Source organism: Crinia signifera, chromosome 2 (genome assembly GCF_055691185.1).
Source record: "Crinia signifera chromosome 2, ASM5569118v1, whole genome shotgun sequence".
Taxonomy (NCBI): Eukaryota; Metazoa; Chordata; class Amphibia; order Anura; family Myobatrachidae; genus Crinia; species Crinia signifera.
In genome coordinates this window covers 366329791-366356690 of record NC_139218.1, presented here as the reverse complement: position 1 = coordinate 366356690, position 26900 = coordinate 366329791, and the positions used below count along the sequence as shown (strand labels likewise).

The window sequence follows — 26900 nt, the reverse complement described above, 5'->3', positions numbered from 1 at the left end:
CACTTTCAACATTCAATTTTATTAAATAAAGAACCAAAAATACTCATTGTACAGAATCCTGTATAAAAATGGTATATAGCATATAATAATTCCCTTCAGATGATATAAAACAAGTTGGTTTTTCTTTTGTTCGTTTTACATTAAAGGACCCTACAGGTGCATCTGCAAAGAGTTCTGACATAGTTTTTCTGTGCAGTGTAAATGCTGGCTGCTTTTGCGTGTAGCTCACAAACGTTAGGCAGCTTTATTTTTACACTGTAGCATGGATTTGCAAAGTTACTTGCTTTTGTACGAATCGGAACTGAGCCCAGTTAAGTCAATGAGATCATTTTATTGCAGTTGTACCAGTTTGTTTAATCAGACTTTGTTTGTAGATGCCAGCCATGGCTCACCAGCTGTTGTGCCGCTAGAAGTACCACTGTGCCCCGTAATCTCGCGATGCTGGGACTTGTAATTGCATAACAACTGGAGAGCTGCATCTTGCCCAGCCTGTTATAGACAGATGTAACAGATACCAAACCATACTGATAATAAAGAGAACGGGCTTATTCCCTTAAGATTCGCTCTGTGATATTACAGCTTTTCTATCAAGACCGCAGAGGCCCCGCCTCCACCGTTGCAGATGGAAGCAATGCCGAACTGTCCTTTCTTCAACGCATGAACCATGTGGCCAACGATTCTAGCTCCTGACATTCTGGAGGAAAAACAAAGAGCGTCATTAACAGCAAGTACTACATAAGGGATCTCCGTATAATCTCTATATAAGGGTATCAAGCGTCTAAATCATCATCAGTCATGGCATAGGCTGTGCTAGATAAAAGGAAAGCTGTAAGCAGATTGGGCAACTACTCCACTTTATCTCTCTCAATGATTGATACATATCCCCCATACTGAGAAAATGTGGAATAAAAGAAATGCTAGTCTGATATATGAGAGCCACAAGCCACTCGTCCCCCTGTAGCTCCATATAGAAAGGAGAGCAGCAGTCTCCTAATAAGGCTTTCCAAGCTCAAATACAGTAGTTGAAGCTCTCTTAAGGCCCCCACAAACTACAATGACTTGGGACGATTTCAACCAATCACCGCAGATTGGGTTTAGACATCGGCCCGAATCAAATGCCTTTGATGTCCTCTTGGGTCTAATGTGCGGTCCCGTGTGACCCTCCTCCTGGCAGCGGGGGAACAGGGCTTGCAGGCTACGCTTCACATGTGTAAGGACCGCCTGCGACCCTGCTGCCCCGGAAGGTCCCTTACTGACCCATTGCATGTTTCCAATGTATTCCAGTGATAACACTGGTAAACTACATTAATGATGTCCTTAGTAACCCAAAAAAATAAGCGATTTGGTCATTTTTTAGCATATAAAGCATTTTGGCTCGTGCAAAACCGCTATGAACCATCGTCCATTCAGTGACAGGTTTGCACCACTCACCCAATGGGGTGGCCGAGAGACACCGCTCCTCCGTTGATGTTGACTTTTGAAGGGTCAATATCCAGCATTTTTATATTGGCCAATACTACGACACTGAAGGCCTCATTGATCTCCCACATGGAAATGTCGTCTTTCTTTATACCTGTAGCACTCAGGATCTGAACAAAATAGATCATACAAGACAATGATTAAATGCAGGCAGTCATAGACCAGGCATTCCAAACCTCCATTCCCAAGGTAAACTAACAGTTCAGGCTTTAGCGATATCCATGCTTGAGCACAGGTGACTAGGGTTGTATTTACTAAGCCTTGGAGAGAGAAAGTGGATGAAGTAAGTAGAGCTCATTATTAGCACCTTGGATATTTTTATTTAACCATCTGTGCTGAAACCTGGACCGAGATCTGAGGTCGGCAATGCCTGTGACAGAGGGTTACAAAAAAAAAAAAAAAAAAATGCAGATAAAAAAAAAAAAAAAAAAAAAGGATATTATAAAATGAATTACTGAAAAACAGCTGAACAATGCTCAGTCCAATGGTTCTTAAACGCAGTCCTCAAAGTACACACTATACAATCATTAACCTGATTTGCCAATAAATTGGATGTCAGCCTGATTTATTCTATAGGGTATATGAACAATCATTTTGCCAATAAAATGGGAAAATGTTGCCAACAAACACGAACGATCGATTTTCCTATGTACAGTATCGCTCCAAAGCAAAAATCTCAGCCACAAACTCTGGATATGGAGCAGTGTGTCTGTGTGTGAAATAATCCGCCGGGTATTTCATATGTTTTCTCTGCTTCTTAGTACCCCAAACAGCTTACATTTCCCAAGTCACCCAGCAGGAGCACACGTATACTCATTAACATGTTAAAAGACCCACAGGTGGAGCCAATTATTTCCCTTGTAAGTCTTTGAGGAGACCTGGAAAACATGCCCTGTGTGGGGTCCTGAGCAGGGGTGTAATATCCTTTGGGTACCAATGGGGCACCTGCATGTTCAGCAGCACCAGTGTGTTTGCAATGTGCCTGGCGATCTTCCAGTGGATCTCTGTGGGGCAGCTGCTGCAGCAGCATTCAGCAGCTCTGTCCCAGGAGCCCCACTAACTATATTTAAATGTTTATGTATTTTACGGGGGAGCCAGGCAGCCAGACATCTCTGGTTCTGAGGACAGAGTCTGAGAACCTATGTTTTATGTAAACCAATAAAGTCCAGATAAAATGTCCTACCTTGGGAATTGCATAAGCAGGCGCAATAGGGAAGTCAATGGGGTCTACTGCAGAATCAGCGAAAGCTGTGTAAAAAACAAAAATACATAAATTGATAACTCCCCAAATATTGCATAAATGTTCTAATTAAGAGACCCGACAGGTTTAACAAACGATACTCTTATACTCCGTATTCAATGCGGCCGGCGAGGGGGTTAAACGGTGGGGATCGCAGAAAACACGTGATACTTGCTGTTTAACCCCCGCGCTGGTCACTCACCCTACAACGTTCTGGGGGGATCCTCGCTGTCAGGACATCGAGGATACAGGGAGCCCGCTGCATTTAGCCGCGCGTCTCGCTGTTTTAGCGGCCGCATACGCCGATTCCCTCTCGCTCCAAAAACAGAGCGTATGCTGGGGGTCAGTTGAATACTGACCCTGCAAGCTGTGACAGTGAGCAGGCAGCATTGAATACACCAGCATGTGTTAAGATTATTTAAGACATGCTAACCTGCACATAGGGTGGCCAATCCCAGGATCGGGATCGGAGGGATCCCGGGATTTGGCCCCTAAAACGCCGGGATTTCAATCGCTCGCCCGCCCTCCCACCCAGCCTGCATTTGCCTCTACCCGTCCTGGACCCCCGTACCATGGCCCGACAACCAAAGGCTGCATCCACCCGCAAACACACACCGGCTGTATCCGCCCAGCTCCATCACCCACCCGGCCGCACCACACCTGTAAGTAAATATGGGGGCGGCTTTTTGTATTAGGGAAGCCAATCCCGGGATCGGGCATTTTTCAATCCCGAATTCCGGGATTTAAAAAATGCCCCGGGATCAGCATCCCTACCTGCACACAATGGGCCTAATTCAGACTTGATTGCAAAGCAAATTATTTCTCTAATGGAAAAAACCATGCTGCACTGGAGGTGGCGCAGATGTAACATGTGCGGAGAGAGTTAGATTTTAGTTGGCTGGTTGGAATGATTTAGCCATTTTGTCTGAATGACTGGTCCTGTACATTTTCCAGCAGTTGGGAGCACATAGATGTTTGGGAGCAAAGGACAAGCAGCCATCAGATGTTCATTACAACCAGACATTTAGTTGGACAGATAATCTTAACCCCTTCCTGACACAGCATGTTTTTGCCTTCCTGACAGAGCCCTTTTTTTCAAATCGGACATGTATCACTTAAGTGGGGATAACTTTTTTTTGCTTTTACTTATCCCAGTGATTTTGAGATTGTTTTCTCGTGACACATTGTACTTCAAGTTAGTGGTAAATTTGGGTCGATACAGTCTGTTTTTTTTGTGAAAAATACCAAAATGTCGTAAAAAAATGGAAAATTTAGCAATTTGCAAAATGTTAAATTTTCTGCTTGAGACAAATAATCATACCACTCAAAATAGTTAATAACTAACATAGACCATATGTCTACTTTATGTTTCCATCATTATTTCAACTTCCTTTTAATTTTTTTGGACACTAGGAGGCTTACAATATGAATAGCAAATTCTCAAATTTTCAAGAAAATTTCAAACACTGATTTTTTTAGGGACCAGTTCAGTTCTGATGTGACTTTGAGGGACTTGTATGTGAGACACCCCCATAAATGATGCCATTTCAAAAACTGCACCCCTCACAGTATTCAAAACAGCATTTTGGAAGTTTGTTAACCCTTTAGGTGTTTCACAGGAATTAAAACAAAGTGTAGGTGAAATTTCAAAATTTATTTCTTTTTGCAGATTTGCAATTTTAATACATTTTTCTAAGGAACACAGTAGATTTTACTAGAGAAATGTGACTAAAAATTGATTCCCCCAATTCTTTTGTTTTCATAAATATCCTATATGTGGCCCTAGTGTGCACGTTGACCAAACCACAGGCTTCATAATAGAAGGAGCACCTACTTGATTTTGGAGCCTCCTTTTTATGAGATTATTTTTTAGGCACCATGTAGGTTTCTAGGCACCATAAGATGCTAAAATTTAGGAACCCCCCCACAAGTGACCCCATTTTGCAAACTACACCCCTCAGGGAATTCATCTAGGGGTATAGTGTACATTTCAAACCCCCAGGGGTTTCACCAATTGTGGTACAACTGGGCAGTGAAAATGAAAAATTACATTTTTTACACAAAAATGCAGTTCTGGCTCAAAATTTTTCATTTTCACAAGGAATGAAGGAGACAAAGCACCCCAAAATCTGTGCCCCAATTTCTCCCCAGTACGGCAATGCCTCACATGTGACCAAAAATACCATTTGGGTGCATGGCAGGACTCGGAAGGGAAGGAGTGATTTTTGGATTTTGCAGCTCAGATTCTGGTGGAATGTTGGTGGGTGCTATGTCGCATTAGCAAGACGCCCCAAGCACCAATACAGTGGAACCCCCCCACAAGTGACCCCATTTTGCAAACTACACCCCTCAGGGAATTCATCTAGGGGTATAGTGTACATTTCAAACCCCCAGGGGTTTCACCAATTTTGATACAACTGGGCAGTGAAAATGAAAAATTACATTTTTTACACAAAAATGCAGTTCTGGCTCAAAATTTTTCATTTTCACAAGGAATGAAGGACACAAAGCACCCCAAAATCTGTGCCCCAATTTCTCCCCAGTACGGCAATGCCTCACATGTGACCAAAAAATACCATTTGGGTGCATGGCAGGACTCAGAAGGGAAGGAGTGATTTTTGGATTTTGCAGCTCAGATTCTGGTGGAATGTTGGTGGGTGCTATGTCGCATTAGCAAGACCCCCCAAGCACCAATACAGTGGAACCCCCCCCCACAAGTGACCCCATTTTGCAAACTACACCCCTCAGGGAATTCATCTAGGGGTATAGTGTACATTTCAAACCCCCAGGGGTTTCACCAATTTTGATACAACTGGGCAGTGAAAATGAAAAATTACATTTTTTTACACAAAAATGCAGTTCTGGCTCAAAATTTTTCCTTTTCAGAAGGTATGAAGGAGAAAAAGCACCCCAAAATCTGTGCCCCAATTTCTCCCGAGTACGGCAATGCCTCATGTGTGACCAAAAAGTGGCAGGACTCAGAAGGGAAGGAGTGATATTTGGATTTTGCAGCACAAATTCTGGTGGAATGTTGGTGGGTGCTATGTCGCATTAGCAAGACCCCCAAAGCACCAATACAGTGGAACCCCCCCACAAGTGACCCCATTTTGCAAACTACACCCCTCAGGGAATTCATCTAGGGGTATAGTGTACATTTCAAACCCCCAGGGGTTTCACCAATTTTGATACAACTGGGCAGTGAAAATGAAAAATTACATTTTTTTTACACAAAAATGCAGTTCTGGCTCAAAATTTTTCATTTTCACAAGGAATAAAGGAGACAAAGCACCCCAAAATCTGTGCCCCAATTTCTCCCCAGTACGGCAATGCCTCACATGTGACCAAAAATACCATTTGGGTGCATGGCAGGACTCGGAAGGGAAGGAGTGATTTTTGGATTTTGCAGCTCAGATTCTGGTGGAATGTTGGTGGGTGCTATGTCGCATTAGCAAGACGCCCCAAGCACCAATACAGTGGAACCCCCCCACAAGTGACCCCATTTTGCAAACTACACCCCTTTAGGGAATTCATCTAGGGGTATAGTGTACATTTCAAACCCCCAGGGGTTTCACCAATTTTGATACAACTGGGCAGTGAAAATGAAAAATTACATTTTTTACACAAAAATGCAGTTCTGGCTCAAAATTTTTCATTTTCACAAGGAATGAAGGACACAAAGCACCCCAAAATCTGTGCCCCAATTTCTCCCCAGTACGGCAATGCCTCACATGTGACCAAAAAATACCATTTGGGTGCATGGCAGGACTCAGAAGGGAAGGAGTGATTTTTGGATTTTGCAGCTCAGATTCTGGTGGAATGTTGGTGGGTGCTATGTCGTATTAGCAAGACCCCCCAAGCACCAATACAGTGGAACCCCCCCCACAAGTGACCCCATTTTGCAAACTACACCCCTCAGGGAATTCATCTAGGGGTATAGTGTACATTTCAAACCCCCAGGGGTTTCACCAATTTTGATACAACTGGGCAGTGAAAATGAAAAATTACATTTTTTTACACAAAAATGCAGTTCTGGCTCAAAATTTTTCCTTTTCAGAAGGTATGAAGGAGAAAAAGCACCCCAAAATCTGTGCCCCAATTTCTCCCGAGTACGGCAATGCCTCATGTGTGACCAAAAAGTGGCAGGACTCAGAAGGGAAGGAGTGATATTTGGATTTTGCAGCACAAATTCTGGTGGAATGTTGGTGGGTGCTATGTCGCATTAGCAAGACCCCCAAAGCACCAATACAGTGGACCCCCCCCACAAGTGACCCCATTTTGCAAACTACACCCCTCAGGGAATTCATCTAGGGGTATAGTGTACATTTCAAACCCCCAGGGGTTTCACCAATTTTGATACAACTGGGCAGTGAAAATGAAAAATTACATTTTTTTTTACACAAAAATGCAGTTCTGGCTCAAAATTTTTCATTTTCAGAAGGTATGAAGGAGAAAAAGCACCCCAAAATCTGTGCCCCAATTTCTCCCGAGTACGGCAATGCCTCACATGTGACCAAAAAATACCAGTTGGGTGCATGGCAGGACTCAGAAGGGAAGGAGTGATTTTTGGATTTTGCGGCTCAGATTCTGGTGGAATGAATGGTGGGTGCTATGTGGCATTAGCAAGACCCCCGAAGCACGGTGAAATTATGAACCTAATAATCCATAGATGTGTGGTATATTTTAAAACACTCCTTTATACATAGGCCGGGTTTGTCGGGGCAAGTGTCACACTGGAAAATAGTTTGCTTTCTTATTCCCTTTTTATAGCAAACTTTGTACCTTTTTTGTGTCCTGCCCTTTCTTGCAGTGGAGGGGATTTCATCATCAGGAAAATGCTGCCCTGGTACAATACGGCGGCCAGTACTAGAAGTACTGGGGCCCTCTGCCTGCTGGTTCCCAAATATTAGGCCCTTTATGACTTCCTCTTGAAAGTGCATAAATGTCCCCCTCTGGCCGGTAGAACGGAATAGCACGTAAGCGTTATACACAGTGCCATCTGGATGATATACACGGCCAGCTTCTTGTACCAGATTTTTGTTTTCCGCAGGGCACTGTACGGCTTCAGTACCTGATCTGAAAGATCCACTCCGCCCATGTACCTATTGTAATCCAGGATACAATTAGGTTTTGAGGTGTGGGTACTGGTACCTCGTACAGGGACGGAGGTGGTACTGTCTCCGTGAATTGTCAGTATAAGGACATCCCTCTTGTCCTTATATTTGACCAACAACATATTTTCGGTGCATATTCCCCTGCTTTCACCCCTTCTCATTACTTGGGCAATGTGCGTTTTTGGGAGGCCTCTTTGGTTCTTGCGCACAGTACCGCAAGCTGCTGTACCTCTTGAACCAAGGGCCTTAAACAGGGGGATGCTGGTGTAAAAGTTATCCACATAGAGGTGATAACCTTTATCCAGGAAGGGGTGCACTAAATCCCAGACAATTTTTCCACTAACACCTACGAGGGAGGGGGGGCATTCTGGCGGTTCAATTCTTGAATCCTTCCCTTCATATACCCTAAACATGTGGGTGTACCCTGAGGTGCTTTCACACAGCTTATACATTTTTATGCCATACCTTGCCCTCTTACTGGGAAGGTACTGGCGGAATTTAACCCTTCCTTTAAAATGTATAAGGGACTCGTCTATGCAAATAAATTTTTCAGGGATGTACATCTCTGCAAATTTGGCACTGAAATGATCAATGACCGGCCTGACTTTGAATAGCCGGTCAAAGGTGGGATCATCTCTGGGTGGGCACTGTGCATTATCGTTGTAATGCAAAAATGTAAGGATCATCTCAAAACGAGCCCGAGTCATGGCCATACGGTAAAATGGGGTGCTGTACAGAACATCTGTACTCCAATATTGCCTAATTTCTGGCTTTTTTACTATGCCCATATGAAACACCAGACCCCAAAACGTCATCATCTCTACTGCATCTACAGGGGTCCACCTAGCAAATGATGACGTGGGGTTTTGAGCAATAAACTGCTGGGCATATAAATTAGTTTGGTCCACCATTAAATTTATAAAATCATCAGAGAAAAATAATTTGAAAAAGTCAATTTCTCTGAGACCTGTGGAATCAAATTGGATTCCTGGCATGGCCAAAAACTCAGGAACCTGGGGCTCAAAATTGTCTGGTGGTGGGGTCCATACGAGATCAATTATTGGGGGGGGGGGGGTCTCAGCTGCTCTACGGGGGCGTCTTTAAGGGGGTCCCTCATCACTAGAGGAGCTTAAGATGAATCCTTCAAATTCCCCGCTTGCCTCACTGGCTGTGTCAGAGTCAGAGGCAAGCATGGCATATGCCTCCTCCGCTGAATACATTCTTCTGGATGACATTTGGGATGCCATTTTTATTTTTGTGTTTCTGGTAGTGAAATGTTTCAACACGTGTATAGTGTAGGGGGGGTACAAACTTTATTTCAACCAGGGGGGTATGTAGTGTGTAGTGTGTATGTAGTGCAGAAAAAAAAAAATACTTTATACAGGAATTTGATCCCAATAAAAAAAAAAAAAAAATTGATGGGGTTAAAAAAAAAAAAAAAAAATTGAAGGGGGTATAAAAAAAAAAAAAAAAAAGTCCTGCGCCAAAAATTGAGCACAGATGTTGGTCAGTAACGTCCGTCACTGAACAGCGCTCAAAGGCAACAGGAATTTGATCAAAAAAAAATAAATAAATAAATCAACCCTGTGCCGAAAAAGCTGATCAGTGATGTACGTCACTGATCAGCGCACAGTGGCCACAGGACACCCACAAAATCACAGTGTGTGTAAAAAAAAAATTAAAAAAAGACCCCACAGCACCCTCAAAAAAAAAAAAAAAAAGGTGATCACTGATGCGACACTGATTACCAGTGAGGGGCAGAAGGTGCACAACCTTTGGTGCAACTGACAGCAACTGACAGGTATATATAAAAAAAAAAAAACCTCTGCACCCCCAAAAAGTTGCTGATCACCTCAGATATAGTGATCAGCACAAAAGGCGGGGGCAGCAGACACAAAATATAGCACTCTCTATCACTCTCTGTCACTATCTCTCTATCTCTCACTATCTATCACTCTATGACACTGCAGCAGCAGCACTGACAGTTATATATATAAAAAATAACCCCTGCACCCCCAAAAAGTTGCTGGGGGTGCACAAAAGGGGGGCAGCAGACACAAAATATAGCACTCTCTATCACTCTGTCACTATCTCTCTCTATCTCTCTATCTCTCACTCTATGACACTGCAGCAGCAGCACTGACAGGTATATATATATTAAAAAAAAAACCTGCGCCCCCAAAAAGTTGCTGATCAGTTAATTTATACTGATCAGCACAAAAGGGGGGGCAGCAGTCAGTTATATAAAAAATATATAGCACAATCTGTCACTATCTCTCTCTATCTCTCTCTATCTCTCTATCTATAACTATCACACTGCAGCAGCACAAAATATAGCACTCTCTGTCACTATCTCTCTCTATCTCTCTCTATCTCTAACGCTATCACACTGCAGCAGCACAACACAGGAAGTCACAAGTAGTAACAGGATCCAGGAAGCATCTAGCACGCTACAAGCAGTGATCAGGTAAGTATTTGCAAGGATCAGGTCAGTGTACTACGGCAGATAGGCACGGTGACCGCACTGCACGCAATTCCAGACCGGAATGGCGTCTGCAGTGCAGTCACCGTTAGTTTAAATCCCCCTCCATGGCTGTGATTGGTTCGTCGGTCCGACGAACCAATCACGGCCTTTGGGGGCGGGCGGGGTGAGGTGGGGTGACACCAGTGTCACCCTTACACCCCTTGGTGATTGGTGCTGTACTTTACAGCACCAATCACCTCCGATCCCTGTGTCACCGGCGAACGTTATTCGCCGGTGACACAGAAAACGCTGTAATTGGCTGTTCACACTGAACAGCCAATCACAGCGATCGCCGACGGGGGGGCGGCATCGCAGCCCCCCCTGGGCATGCAGGGACATGTCTGCTGTCAGGGACAGCAGACATGTTGAAACTGTCACCGCGTCTATAGACGCGGTGACAGTTTAAAGCCATGACGTACATTTACGCCATGTGTCGGGAAGTACTTCCCGACCATGACGTAAATGTACGTCAAATGTCGGGAAGGGGTTAAAGGTGTATGGCCATCTGTGGGCTACATGCAAAAGCAGATATATTTACCTCAAAGCTATTGCCACAGGGGCTGATTATTGCCAAATACAGGAGGCATGGCCAAATGATCCTCATATTTAAACGTGCACAGTATCGAGAAACGGCACCACACATCTTAAAGTCGATGATTAAAAGAATATTTGGCATGCCATACATTTTATTCAGCAGGAGTGGTTTGTGCGTTCTAGAAGCTTTGTGATGGACACAGGCACACACTTCTTAAAAAACAAAAATAATAATAATTCACGGGGACACATCTGTACTTACAGAAAGGGATGGCCATCGACCATTGATGATTTGCAATGATCGATGGTTCATGCCCCCCCCCAGTGATTTGATTGGCCCACAGGCCAATCAATCGAACACAATGAATGACCATCGATATGTAAAAATATCAATGGTCATCCATTGCATAGTTTAGCGCTATTGATGGCAATTCTGCAACTGGCCATCGACAGCAATGGCAACGATGGCCATCCCTACTTACAGAATCATTTGATCAGTATTCCAGGTGCTAGAACGGTCATATGGTGTGGACATGCAACTAAATCCTACAGTGTTTTCAGTTCTGTTAAAGCAACTTGTGTGGAAACCAGGATCTTCGAAACGGGGGTTCTGCTGGGTTAGGTGGGCACTGTGGCTCCAATGGTGGCGGCTTATTCTATCTGATCATCCCCATGTATTATTGATCCTGATCTGCCCTAGTGTTCTAGGACGAGTTGTCAGGCTTGTTCGCACCTTCATGGAAGCGAAGACCCTTTACAAGGCTGGCCAGATAAGCGTGTGTGGCCCAGGGTTGAAGCAATGCATCCTGGGTCTGCTGATGGATAGAGCTGGTATTGCTGGCTTGATATTTCTATGACTGATAGGTTAGGATCTAACTGCAGCTTAGCAAAACAAATAGAAAAGTACCTATGATCCTTGCCAGAGGTTTCACCTTCAGCTTCCCCGCTGCATCTGATGTCATTAGGACCAATGCTGCCGCCCCATCATTCAGGGTACTAGCATTGGCTGCGGTTACGGTCCCTAAAAATAAAAAGGCATTATTACAAATATGCATCACACGGCCCAGCACCCACCTAGACCAGGCTTCAGCTAAGCCAAAGTCACTTAATGCTTTTTGTTCCATAATATGTGAAGAGCCAGAGGTTCCCAAAGTCGGAGCTGATGATGGTCAGGAAAGCTTGGCAATAAAGGGACAAAGGTGTCTCTAGAAGATAGCCAGCGAGTCCCTGTCCTACTTTTCCTACAGACCTTTGATCAGTGGATGGAGTCTCTGCTGGTAACCGATAAAGATCCATCCTCTGCCCCAACATACAGAGGGTCCTGTTCTTATTATACCACACTGTAGTACATCACAGCTCTATAGGAGACACGTTTATGTGACTATCACCTCACCATTGTCCTTTTGGAAAACAGTCTTGAGTTTTGGGAACTTGCTGAAATCTACTCGCTTGTACTCTTCATCTTCCTGTACAACAACGTCCGGTTTCCCTGTGGGAGAGAGCAGTCACATCATTCATGGAGAGAACTGCAATATACACACACAGCATACCGATTCCTACCTAGAGTGCTGCTATTATATAATCAATGGCTGGGAATCTGGGGAAATAGATATTAGCAGGAAAGACACTTGAGGGGATCCAATTAGCCCCAAGGTTTGCCGTGCTGTGAAAAGCTCCAGGTTTCATGCCAGTCCTATTTAATAAAACTGCCTTTGCCCGGTGCATTAAACCATAGGATAATGTAGGCTAACCCACTGATTCTGTGCAAAATGCAGAACGTATGGGTTTCCTCACAGGTCTAATCCCAGCCCTTCTCCACCCAGCTGCTCCATCCCACAGCCCCTTCCTGCAGCACAGTTCGTGCCCCATCGAGGTAGCCCTGAATAGTCTTTCAGAGGCTTCCAAATGTGACCCAGGAGTAAAATCCCAGGTCACACCATTCACACCTAACCCGATTTGTTTAGTCCCAGTCAATAGCAGGGACGTCATCCCGGAACCGCGTTCTCGGGTTGGTGCCTTTCATATAAATACGAAAGACCTGGGTAGTTTTGCCGAGCCCCGGCATAAGGTGGTGGCAGAGGTGGAGGGAGTACTTGGAACAGACGATATCTCCAAGTGCTGCCTCCACCATAGTGTAACCGGGACCTGGGGGTCACTGGACATGGGTTACCCGTTTACACTGTACCTCGACCAGGGTCGGAGCAGTGTTCAACCCTGAACAGGATGCTTGACCTTGGACATGTGGCTATGGCTCTTTCACACCACAGATCAACCCTGGTTAACACGGTAATAACCCGGGTTGATTTGACGGTCTGAAAGGGGTATTATAGTATATACAATACTCTCACATGGTTTATGGTGATAATAAAATGCTTTATACATTGACCAGTGCTTTCAGACACAATCGCACCTTCATTATTTTACAAGGAATTGCGACAGCTCAATCTTTTATTGGTGATATTGTGGGAGGATTTATCAAACCTTCAAAAGAAAACAGGTGAAGCTGTTGCCTGCGGTAACCAATCAGGTTCTAGTTACTGTAGCATTGATGCTGTACATTCTGTAATATGACAGCTAATATATGATTGGTTGCTATTGCCAACACCTCCATTTGTCCTGGGTGGAAAATGCTGTTGCAACCAATCTGCCATTTTTCTTTTTTAACCTAGATTGGTCAGAGAATCTGATGAAAACAGGACCGCTCAGACACTATTGTACCTTTCTGTGAAATAGTAACAGGTGTTATTTCATTGGCAAATAACCCTGAGTCCCAGGCTGCTTTACTCTTGGTGTAGGAACTGATGGCAAAATGATCTTGTTCATCTCGCCCGATGCCGAGTTTCTTAGCTGTATTCTCTGCACAATTTCCCTGCAGCGAGATAAGAACACGTCTAACATCATACTCGTCGTCCATACAGAGAGATACCCAAACAGCAAATATCATGGCAGATGCAATTGTTCTAACACACAATCTTATACTCAGAGTATGAAACTGAAAATCAACAGCTACAAAATTTCAAATAATAATAACTCAAAATAAATAAATAAAAAAAGTCACATCCTTAAAAAAATAAGTTTCCAGTGAAATGCATCCAGATCGCACCTGCGCTTACAACGGGTGCCAGATGCCCTCCTGACAGTCCGGATCCCGACGGTCAGTATAACGACATCAGAATCCCGACTGTTAAATGTTATGGGGGAGCCCGCAGCGTGGCGAGAACAGCGAGCCCACAAGGGCAGTCGGGATTTCGATGTCGGTATACAGACCATTGGAATTCCGACTGTCGGGGGTGCTATACCACACCCCTTACAACTGAGGTGTTCTCATGTAGGCTAAATTCAGAATGGGCATGATCCCAAAAGCACCCATACAGACTAGAGCAGGCATATCCAAACTCTGGCCCTCCAGCTGTTGTAAAACTACACATCCCAGCATGCCTTGCAATAGTTTTAGCATGCCCTAATATCAAAACTGTAGCAAGGCATGATGGGACTTGTAGTTTCACAACATCTGGAGGGCCATAGTTTGTGCATGCCTGGACTAGAGTGTATGTGTATATGATCTGTTAGCACCAGCATAGGACAGGTACAAGTACATGCTGAGGATTATGACAACATAGTAAACTAAACGCATATGTCGCTGCTGCTGCTGCTGCAGGGTCACTGGCATCTCCAGGTGATAGTTATTTTCCGGTGAACTTTTTTATTTTCAGTAATGTACCCCACTATATTTACAACTCCTTAAAAAAAAAAAAAAAAAAAAAAAAAAAAAAAAAAAAGGGTCAAACATTCCACATAGACCGCGGAGAACATACCATGTGAATTTTATTGTAGACATCTGTCAGCCCATCTTTAACAATCAAGTCTTCCAGTTTGAGGCCTCCGTAGGGCGTAGTTCCTCTACTCATGCAATAAGGAACATTGGACATACTCTCCATCCCGCCTGCCACCATTACTTGCTGGAAATCACAGACATAAAAGAATAGAATTAGGAGGACGCTTGCAGACAGGTAACATTGATTAAGAACAAAGCACTAGCTTGGGAAAAAAATGCTATACTCTACAGCAGGCATGTCCAAACTATGACCCTTCAGCTATTGTGAAAATACAAGTCCCATCATGCCTTGCCACAGTTTTGCTATTAGGGAATGCTAAAACTATGGCAAGGCATGCTGGGATGTGTAGTTTCACAACAGCTGGAATGGCCACACAGCTACTGATATGTAAGGAAATGCTTAGCAGGGCTTGCGCAGATTAGCTGGATGGGAATATAGTTACAAAACCATACACATGCCGCTTGCCAGTGAATGATTTTCCACTGTGTGCAGTCTGGGTGTAGCTCAGGACTTACTCGGGGGCTGTGATAGAAACCGGCTGTACGGGGGCGGGGCTGACGTTACATGATTTCCACTACAATGCCTGGGTTTTTCCTGACACTCCCAGAAAACCGCCGGTTTCCACACCCGAACACCAGCTCAGTAAAGCCCCAGCAGCTTTGTGTTTACGATCCATTTTCTGTTGCCAACCATCCTCGCGCAATTGCAATGAGTACGGAATGCATCCGCAGTCATAGGGGTGTATTCAATGCTTTTTGTGAGCTGTGACAGCGAGCAGTGCTGACTGCTCACTGTCACAGCTCGCAGGGTCAGTATTCATCTGACCCCCTGCATAAGCCGTTTCCCCCTCGCTAAGATTTTGGAGCAAGGGGGAAACGGCATATGTGGCTGCTAAAACAGCGAGGCTCGCGGCTAAATGCAATGGGCTCCCTGCATTAGCCGCCAGCCTCGCTGTTTGGGGAGAATCCTCACCATCCTCTGACAGCAAGGATTGCTGCGGCGCGTTGAATAGGGTGAGCGGCAAGGGATCGCTGATTAGCGATCCATTTTGAATTAAGCCCTATGTGTGGTAAGCAGATAATACAAAATGCCCCAAGTTCTTCAGCAACGCAGCTATATACAGGACAGCACATGATGAGAAGTTCTGTAACCCTTTTCCCAGATTCTCTGCCACCATATACATGTCCATGGTGAACCAGTAACAAATGTTGCACTGGGGCAAATAACATCATAGTAGGGCAATAAGAACACCGCAGGTGTAAATTAGGAATGGAGGAATAGTACATTTTCTCTTCTACACCAATCATCAAGGTGTAATTCGAAGCACGTATGACTCCTGGGAGCACAAGAGAGCAAGCCAGTGCCCAGGCACACGTAGGATTCTATTACCAGTACCCGACTATGGCCTGGTACTCACCTGGTGCCCACACATGAGGTTCTGTGCTCCCAGCATAATGGACTTCATTCCGGAGGCACACACTTTGTTGATGGTGGTGGTAGGAGTGGAGATTTGTAGACCTGGACCCAGCCAAGGACACAAGAGAAGGTAATCAATGTACTGTAGGGGCTTAAGAAAACAAACACAACTGTCTGTTATAAGACAGAGACTGTACCTGCGCCAAGGGCGGCCTGGCGAGTGGGCGCCTGTCCCTGCCCAGCCTGCAGGACATTGCCCATGTACACCTCATTCACCTCCTCAGCCGGAATACCTGGGGTAATACAGGAATGACACTTTGTTACTTAATTATGTTTTTTTGAAAAATGGTCAGTTAAGTGGTTAAACTTAATCGAATAACTTGAATCTTACACACGCAATCCCCAAACAATGTATTAACCTCTGGTGGCGACTGCTTACAGCAGCGGTTCCCAAACGGTGTGCCGTGGCACCCTGGGGTGGCGCAGGAGAAAATATTTATGATCAATTTAACAGGCAAAACCAGTCCTTGTTACTGCCAATCATAACATATGTGGACAAACAATAGCAAGTCCTGTGCCTCACAGCATAACTGACCCCAAGGATCACATATAAATAAAATGTACTTTATAGAATATTGTTTTTGGAATTTCTCAATAACAAAACATTTGGCCTAGGGGTGCCGTGAAATTTTTTTGATGCTCTAGGGTGCCGTGATTTAAAAAAGTTTGGGAACCACTGGCTTACGGTGAATCCAATTTTGGATTATTGCGAGTTCCTGATTATTGCTGCATCCAATTTTTTTTGCAGGTTTTCAGCAGTGAATAATGTTATAGTCATACATTAACGTCACACCGCCAGATCCACCACTCACTCACATACCTGCTTTTTCCACAGCAGCTTTGATGGCAATGGTGCCAAGTTTTGTGGCTGGGAAAGAGGACAGGGACCCCTGGAACGATCCTATCGGTGTCCTTACCGCACTTGCAATGACAACTTCCTGACAGGAGAACAAGGAACAGAACCATTAACATAAAAACCAAGACAATCTAGAAATTGTGCTGGCGCCCCCTGCAGTTCCTAGTGCGCAAAGATTAAACAAATGGTCACTATTAAAATAATTGGCATTTATGTCTCCAGTTATAATGAGGCTGGTGTATTTCTTACCTGAAATGCTTAGATGAAAAGTCATCAAAACGGTCATTACCATTAAACCACAAACCAAGGTGGCTGCCTAGTGTGCCAATGGTTGGGGGGGGAGGGGGGGGGGTGCATGGTAATCAAACCTCAGGGAGAGATAAAGTGTATGCAGACAAAGTACCAGCCAATCAGCTCCTAACTGAAACGTTACAGGCTGTGTGTGGAAAACGACAGAATCTGATTGGTTGGTTGGTATTTTCCAGAGACATAAGTGGAGGGAGTACCAACCATCAGCTTCTACATTAATACATACAGAAAACAGTTACTGGAATATGTAATATACACAAAATTCTAGTTGCTGGAACACAGTGTACAAGATATAAGATATATACAAGATACTTACATGTAAGGAGGGCTGCGATGAGGCATAGCGTTGGGCAGATTTCAGCACCTAGAAATAGGACGGAAAAAAATAAAGCGTATGGATTGCACCTTTACATACAGTACAATGGGGTGTAAAAACTATTATTAAGTAATATAAATAGGGAATAGTTCGAACATGAATAATCTCTAATTAAATTGTGGTATGACGTGCCGACAGTCGTGATTCCAACATCAGAATCCCAACGGGCAGGACTCCAAGAGCGGGTCGAGCCCAAAGAAGCCGCTAGCGGGCTCGCTGCAATCATCAAAGGTTATATTCTCCCTTGGAACGTGGAACCTGCTCCAACCATATGGCAGGTGAAGATTATATGTCTGAGTATGGCCTCCAATGTGAGCGTTCTAGCACCTGTGCACATAACCAGTGCTGCCTCACACCCCTAAAACACCCAAAAGATGGATCCTGAATATCCCAGTCAGCGGCCAGTAACATGCAGCACGTTTCCAATACATTTTTTATACCATGCGTCCCGAATGCACCTCAGTAACACATGCGGCGTAGAGTTTAGAGGAATCTTCACACTTGAACAGTACCCAAAAATTTTTTGCAGAAAATGCTCAATTCTGTGAATGTAGGCGTTGCATACGCCCTCTAATCAGGCCGAGTGTGTGCAGTGTGTAATGTCCCAGAACTGTGCACTAGCACGACCACCTGTAACTCAGAACTGAGAAAACATGAGTGCAGAAACCAGCAGTAAAACATGGAAAGGTACCAGGAGAAGAGGACTTGGCGAGCACAGCTGGACAGCAACGTGTACAATCTGGCAGGGATACAGCCATGCAGAGAGCAGTACACGCTGCCAACAACCTAACCACTCAGTCTTATTAGTTGAGCGACAGTATCTGATTCTGTTTCATTCTATTAAAAAGATATCCAGGGAAAGCAATGGAGATTGTGAAGGCTCCACCGGTGACATCCTACGGTGCCCACACAACTGGTACTTTAGAACCGGATCTCCACCTTCCTGTGCTGACTGTACTCCTAAACTGGTGCCTACAGGGTTCTCCAGTGTAATTCGGGTTCAATAGTCCTTTAAAAAGTACCTCACACTTCCCTGTGAACACCGATCCTGAAATATATATTCATTAACTTACAATGCATTAGGGTGACATCCTATTACCCGGGATCCTGGGACTGTCCCAATAGCCCCAATAAGCTGGCACCAGCTGCGGCTTATTGGGATTTGCGACGCCTGCCTTAGGTAGGTGACGTATACAGTATTTCCTGAAAGCTGCCTCAATTTTAGCGAAAACCTTACTCACTGTATTATATACGGTGTCTTTATTTATATCCTAGCTTAACATTTGAACCCCGGCCTCATAATGCCAACTGAGGCAGCAGAAGACAAATGCTAGAGGACAATTAAAGGACAGTAACTGACACCCGGGTGGATGTGAATCAATATCACAGTATTTGGTAAGTGCTGGCTTCAACAAGGGTTGATCTGAGTATACAGGAACACCAATAGGCAAGTACAACTGTAAGAATAATAACAGTCACCCCCAAAAATAGGTTCCCTAATTACTGGGAACAGCATATGAGCTAAGCACGTTTGGCATTACACGCCAAACAGAACTACATTGATGAGTGGGCATAAAAGAGAGGAATGACATGGGTAAGTACATGCATGTCTGTATTTTCCCCACAAATTCCCCCAAATATTTTATGGTCCCCTAATTTACTATGGCTTTCCAATGGTAACAACACTTTTCACCACTAAATTAATAGTTTTGTGTATAATGCAGTAAAAAGAGTGGACCATATCAACCAATCAGGTTTGTCGGATCGTTTTACAGAATGTACGTGGTAAATGCTATGTAGAAGCTGGTTGGTTGTGATGGACAACTTGTCTAGTGGTGTAGTTTTCCACTCTCACTGCTTGATACATCAGCCTTATAGTATTTTGTATTTCATACTGCCCAGGGGCGGATCCAGGATAAAATGACAGGGGGGGGCACCATGATAAAAGAGGGTTTAGGTGGGGGAGGGCCAGTGTTAGTGGTGCCAGTGTACATGCTAAGAGAGCGGCAGAGAGAGGGTGGCAAAGGGATTAAAAATAGGCCCTGGCATTTAAAGTACGCAGGCCCACCATGGCAACAAAAGTGAAGGATGTAGTTGTGCGCGCGCCGAAGGCGCGCTCTGGAAAAGGGGGTGTGGCCACTCAACATGTCCTTGGGTGTAGTGTACAACACCGTATACAACTTCTACTCATTATGCAACAAAATACTAGACCCCATTATACTTGCCCCTTACACATGATGCCAAATGGAATGAACCAAAATTCAAACAAGGCCACATGGATTGTGTCAAAATTCACATAATGCCACACGGATTGAGCCAGAATTCACATAATGCCACACAGATTAAGACAAAATTCACAATACGCTTCATAAACAGGGACATTGTCCACCAAAGGCACGCATTAAACATTTACACCATAATGTCCATTGCACGTTAAGTTACACGGCATGATGTCCATTATGTATTATGCCAAACACCATAATGCCTATTAAAAATTATGCTACATACAGTAAGTGCTGCTTATCTACATGCTCATTACCAAGGGTTCCATGCTCATTGCCAGAGGTTCCATGCTCGTTGCCATGTGGGATTACATGCTCATTGCCAACGGGGAATACATGCTCGTGGTAAATGGGGGACAGCCGCCGCCAGGCAGAAGTGATAGCCACTGACAGTGGCAGAGCCTGGCTGTATTCCGAGCACTGCAGGTCCCAGCTATTTGAAATAATACCCATTTCCCACCAGAAAATGCATTCCCAGGTTGGCCCCTTTTACACCAGCCTAGTCCCTGCATTTTCTGGTGTGAGGGGGAGAGAAAACCACCCCTCCCCCCTTTAACCAGTTATCTCATTTAACCGGCTATATCTTCGGAACTAACTGACCCATTTACATGAGACAAGTATCATATTGAAGAACTTTTGAGTGGGCTTTGAATGATTTTGGTCCAGTGAAACTGGAACGTTTGGTTCCAGAGTAATCTGCCCTCAAAGAATATGAACAGCCATGAAATTACATTTTCAAAAATAAAAAAATAGATTTACACGCTATATCTCTGGAACCCATTGACCGATATGGACCATCCTGGTATCATATTGAAGGCCCAGCGATTTGGAATTGAATGACATCAACCACAAGCTCCTGTGATGCCAGGGGGGGAACTGGCAGCCGTCAGAACCGGGTGGGGGTCGGAATTGACGGGTCCCATATTATCTTATGGGGAAAAAATGTTACAGCTTTACCAGGCGATATCTCCGGTTCCCGGGGGGCTAAAGACATGGGGCTGGGCTCGTTGGAAAGCTCTGGTCCTCATCTACAAAATGAATGACAGGGGGGGCACGTGCCCGGGTGCCCCCCCCCTGAATCCGCCACTGATACTGCCTTACAGTACACTTTCTGCTAGGGGGATATTTAGTAGTTTATTAAAGTGTACTTAATAGGGTGGGCCCACCGCAGGCATACTGTTCCGGGTACAACCATTATAGATACACGAGTGGTATATGGGGGAGACTGGTGGGGGGGGGGGTCTGACGGGCTGTACAGGAAATTTGGGAGTTAGGAAGGGGCATGCAGAGTCATTTTAGGAGGAGTGATGCGGGATTGTGGGATTTGTTGTGGGCTGTGATATTGTCCATTACTTCTATTAGGGCAATATGTGGTATTAGCCCTGGTTAAGGAAAACAGCACTCCTCCCAATATCTATGCACAAAAGAAAAGCTCCATTCCAAGATCTAGGCCAATATAAAATCAGATGACACTATTGACACTGTACCAGGAATGTCTGCAAACAGTGTAAACATTTATTCAAACTAATACATAAAACAAAAGTACATATCACAACATAAAAATCAACACGTCTAAAAAAAAGAGTCTGCCTATGTGACGAGATCGCTGGAATGATAAATGGGGCTAATGTAGGGTACACCAGTGGCAAACACAGGAGTTTTAGAATTTAAATTTAATCCTAAATCTCCCACTCTGCAGCGCATTGGAGCAAATACAGTCTGGGGGACTGGTAACAGCCCTGAAAATTGGTCTTTTTTATACACTGGATACTGTATGGAATATATATATATTAGTGTTCCCGCTAGGCTGTTTTAGCGGGGCGCTGTGCCCTGCTCGATTTTTAAAGTGCAAAATGCGCCCTGCCCCTCTGGCAGCGCCCCGCTAAAACAGCCTGCCTTTGTCACCGCTGTTGTGACCGGGGAAGCCCGGCGCCGCTGTACATAGCGATGCCCGGCACTTCCCCGGGCATCACTATGTACAGCACAGGTCTTCAACCTGTGGCCCTCCAGATGTTGTGGAACTACATGTCCCAGGATGCCGAGGTTTTTTGGCATGCTCTTATAGGAAAAAATGTGGCAATGCATGTTGGAACATGTAGTTTCACAACATCTGGAGGGCCGCAGGTTGAAGACCCATGATGTACAGCGTCGTGACGCCGCCGGCCGGGCCCACCCCTTTGCGTGACGCCGCCGGCCGGGCACGCCCCTTTTGTGACGTCGGCGGCCCGGGCACGCCCAAAATAGTGACGTCGGCGGGCCCAGTCCGACCCCCCCCCCGCCCTGCCCGCCCTAGTACCTAGAAGGAACAATATATATATAAATAAATGAGACACCCCTCCCCATTCCCCTCCCACTGCATAGCAGCCATAAAAAAACCAATACTCCCATCATATATTAAAACTTACAGGGAGTTGTCTGTCAGGATTCCCACTGCTCCCTCCTGCCGCAGCTGCTCCTGCTGGGCCCTCTTGCTGTCCCTGTGCCCTCTTGACACTGCTGCTCCCGCTGGGCCCTCAGCTTCGCCACATGGAGCCAACAGAGCTCCTTACAAGCGGTGTGCAGGTGCGCGGTGATGTCACCCACGCACCTGCCACAATGCATTCCTAGGACCACTGCAGTTTCAGGAGTGTGTAGGCGGTCCGCATCTCTGTCCTTTGCGGTCCGGAGATGGACCCCGGTCCACCAGTTGTCTACCACTGCTCTAGTCCATTGCGATGTTTGAGAGCAGTAAATGTGGTGGTAGAAGAAGCTGGTACACTGGGCATGTGCAGCAGCTCTGCTCTGTCCCTTACACTGCATGATGTGGTGACAGCTCTATTGATCATACCATATACCACTGCTATTATTGTCATAATGTAAGACATTTGCCAAGAGGAGGGGGGTTTCCAGGCAACCAGAAACCCCCCTGCGTTTGCCTATGTACACACCAGAATGATCATGATCGTGAGACGATTGTATGGAGCACACAATCTGTACCCAGCAGAAGATCGGAATTGGATTGAAAACAATTTACATACGATCGGTCGAGATTGTATTGAAATTGGTGGAATTGAGGCCTAATCGTTCTGGTGTGTCCCCAGCATTACAGTAATACAACACTCCTTTGGTCAAAGTTCAAAGCACAGCAAGTTAGTGGAGTGCAATATGAATAGCGGGTAACATATCGCCAGCCGCAGTTATTGTATAAGTGGCTGATTAACAGCAGTTTTCCCATTATGTTTAAAAGACAAATAACCTCAGGCATATTTTGCATTGAACACTATAATCCTGAGGACATTAAACTCAATTAGAAAATGAGCTGGAGTAATTAGAAGAGAACACTGGTAAACTCCCCTTCAACAAAATCTGCACTGGCTCCCATTCCCCTACAGAATCCTCTTCAAACACCTCACACTCACATACAGGGCCATCTCTAATGCCATTGCTCCATATATCTCTAACCTCATCTCCATTCATACACCCTCCCACCCTCTACGGTCGGCTGACGACTGTCGTCTCTCCTCCACCCTGATCACTGCTTCCCATGCTAGAGTACAGGACTTTGCCCGTGCTGCACCCCTTCAGTGGAAAGCACTCCCTCGCTCCATTAGACTCTCCCCGACCTTGCAAAACTTCAAACGGGCACTGAAAACTCACCTATTCATCAAAGCATACCCTTCCACTGCATAAACCAGCTGGTTCTCCGACCCCTTGCCTGTTTACATCCTGCTATCTAGCCACCACCCACTTGCTTGCACCTCTTGTAATCTGTCTGTCTCCCCATCCTACTAGATTGTAAGCTCCTCCGAGCAGGGCCCTCTTCCCTCCTGTTGTCAAAGCCCACTTCTCTTCACATGTCACTCACAGCTCTCCTTTACTCACTCAGTGACCATCTTTGTCTGCATACCCATCTCCATCATTGGCCTCAAGCCTCTAGTTCAGGGGTGGGGAACCTTTTTTGTGCCAAGGGCCGTTTGTATGGGGAAAAAATCCTTCGGGGGCCACATGTAAAAATCTCTCCTGCTGCAGCTGTCCCACGTTCCGGCAGCTGCCGCTGAATAAGACTGACAGCCTCCAGCTGCTGTTGATTAAGAGGAATCTCGCGAGAACTACCATCCTCTCGTGAGAATTCCCCTGTACTTAACTCCTGGCAAAGCTGCCAGGTGGGTGGGAGGGCCACTCAGACTGGCTACGGGGGCCGCATACGGCCCCCGGGCCTGAGGTTCCCCACCCCTGCTCTAGTTGTATGTTGATTGAGTCCTCACTACTTACATTTAAGCTGTAATGTGTATTGTACTGTGGTGCTCTTTATTTGTACTGTATTTTTGTTATTTATTCAATGTTATGCCAAGCTTTGTCTCCCTGTATTGTTCCTTTGTACGGCACTGCGAAACACTTGTGGTGCCTTATAAATACAATTATAATAATAATAATAATAATAATAATAATAATAATTAGTTCCTGAAGCGTTCAGCAGCTGTGGGTCAGGAGGGGGCGGTACCTTATGCTGTGTGTCATATGGGCCCCGGACAAGACCCCGGAATCCCGGACGGACATCAAACTCTGCATTCCGGAGCTTGTAGTATCCAGTCAGGGGGTGCGCATCTGGGGGTAGTCTTGCCCGGGGGTGTCCCTGTGATAGCTTTCACCAGGCACATGGGGAAGGGGAGATTACTGCAGGGCGGTCCCGACAGTCATTTACCCGACGTCGGTATCCAAAACGACGCTGCCAGGTTCCCGACGGCAACGCGCTATTTTCCCTCGTGGGGGTCCACGACCCCCATAGAGGGAGAATAGAATAGGTGGCGAGCATAGCGAGCAACCATGCCCGCAGCGAGCCCGCAAGGGGCTTTGTTGCGCTCACCATGCTGTCTGAGACCAGGCAGTCGGGATCCTGACGTCAGGCTAATGACTGTAGAGATCCCAACTGTCGGAACCCTATACCACACCCACTGCAGGAAGCCAGTCCAGTGCTCTGGAGCGTTCAGCAGCGGGCATTTATATCTCCCTCAGAGGTGAAACAACCATTGGGGGAGCAGGTGCCATGCACCGGGGGCCCAGAGGACTAAGGGGCCCACTGTTTCCCCTGTCACCCAGTGATATGTTACATATTGTGAACGTTGGTTGGGGTGGAGGAGTGGGGAAATTATATTTTTGCACTGGGGTCCACCACCCACAAGTTCCGCCACTGATCTCCCTGCCTGTACTGTTTGCTGTGTGTCATACTTGGGGACAGGCAAAGAGAGCGCCACGGGGACACAGGTCGCTGCTGGGAGCTGGCCCAGCTTTCCGGCTTTCACCCAATCCCCTCACAGTGCTTATTTTGGATCTCATTTTGAAAACAATATCTATAAATCCTACCAGTCTTTTCTGCAGCTCGGTGACTTGACCCCTGGAACCTATGCTACAGACCAGCTCAGGGTGGTCTGACTGAATGATGCCCATACAATGCTTGTTGTTGCAGCTTTAGCACATATAGCTCAGGTGGCTGCAGGCTTCAGTGACGTGAGTATAATAATAACAGCTGCCCCTTGGGTGCCAGTCCAGGTTCCACCAGCTGCCAGTATACACTGCCAAGGGCATCCAGGCATGTCTGCTGCCAGCTCCCTGAGAGTGGTCTCCTGGCCGCCAGCAGCAGAACACACGCCGAAGATGGTTATCGGATACATTCGGGTACTCACTCTGGCGGTGCGGGACAGGTGAGCCCCGGGACGCGGGATACAGAAGGCCATGTCTCAATCTGAGGGATCGAACTCTGATTCCTGGGCTGGCAAGAGGGAACTGTCAGTCACTTCAGCAAGTCACCTCTAGCCAGTGCAGCGTACCACGCCTCCGCCACAGACCAATCAGCGACACCATAATGGACCGTCTTTAGCTCTGATTGGCTAAAATAATGGGCGGTGCGGCCAGGCGCTTTATGATTGGAGAATCTTCGTGGCTTAAATGCCGTCCATTAGCCATCTTTGATCCTGGCAAATGTTGGATCCGCATGGTGCTGCGAGCCCGAGCGTTCTGTAATGTATAACAAAACATGTTTCCTCTTTTAAGATCGTTGAACTTGAGCTGTCTCCAGTGATGGGTTATCGTCAGTAGTCTGCTGCATTAGATCTTGTATGGGCTTTAGTAGATCGTCATGACTTTAGGTTGTCAGTGGAACTTCAAAGGTGTTGTAGCAACTTGTGTAGTGTTGGGAGAATGTAAACCTCTTTATTTTAACTTAAATTTAACTTTAATATTTGTATAAGTTTATTTATAATAAAGGATGATACTTGTGTACTTTCACGGCTCCCATCGCATGCCATATGTAATGGCATGCGATGCGATGCGATTTTCCCGTGTTTTTATGCATTTTTGATAAAATCGCATGAGATCGCATGCGATCTCATGCGATGCGATGTCATTTTTCACAGAAATTATGGACATGAGTTGAAATCATGTAAAATGCACCCCAAATGTCATTTTTCACACTGTACCACCCCCACTATCAGCGCCAACCCGAAGCATGGCGAGCGCAGCGAGCCCACGAGGGGCGGCGGTACGCGTCCTACGACCTTTTCATACCCCCACTATCCACGTCGGCGTGGAGTTGAGAATAGAAAGTGTGGCGAGCGCAGCGTGCCCCGCGAGGGGACGCGGGTACCTTCACAGGTATCCGTGTCCCCTCGCGGGCTTCACAGGTATCCGTGTCCGCTCGCCATGCTTCGGGCTCGGTGGCTCGCATGCGATCTGATGCGATTGCATGCGATGCGATTTTTCCCTGTACGATGCACATCGTGGGAGCCGTGATTGTACACAAGTGCCTAAAGGATTATTACTAGAGTTACTGTTTAGTCTTAATTATCAAAAAACTAATTTGAATAGTTCAATTTTTTTTATTTTTAATGTTAAATTAAATAAC

The 26900-nt window shown here is 45.7% G+C and overlaps 1 protein-coding gene across 1 annotated transcript; it reads right to left on the bottom strand.

Moving 5' to 3' along the window:
• On the bottom strand, positions 1 to 25837 carry ACAT1 (acetyl-CoA acetyltransferase 1). The gene is made up of 12 exons (XM_083169975.1): positions 25684 to 25837; positions 17682 to 17729; positions 17021 to 17138; positions 16338 to 16433; positions 16142 to 16242; positions 14704 to 14847; positions 13607 to 13757; positions 12282 to 12377; positions 11796 to 11909; positions 2663 to 2727; positions 1432 to 1589; positions 1 to 694 (listed from the first exon to the last, which is right to left on the bottom strand). The coding sequence occupies exons 1-12, from the start codon at positions 25732 to 25734 to the stop codon at positions 574 to 576; spliced, it is 1263 nt and encodes a 420-aa protein (XP_083026101.1). The 5' UTR covers positions 25735 to 25837; the 3' UTR covers positions 1 to 573.
• Between the last annotated feature and the right edge of the window lie 1063 nt (positions 25838 to 26900).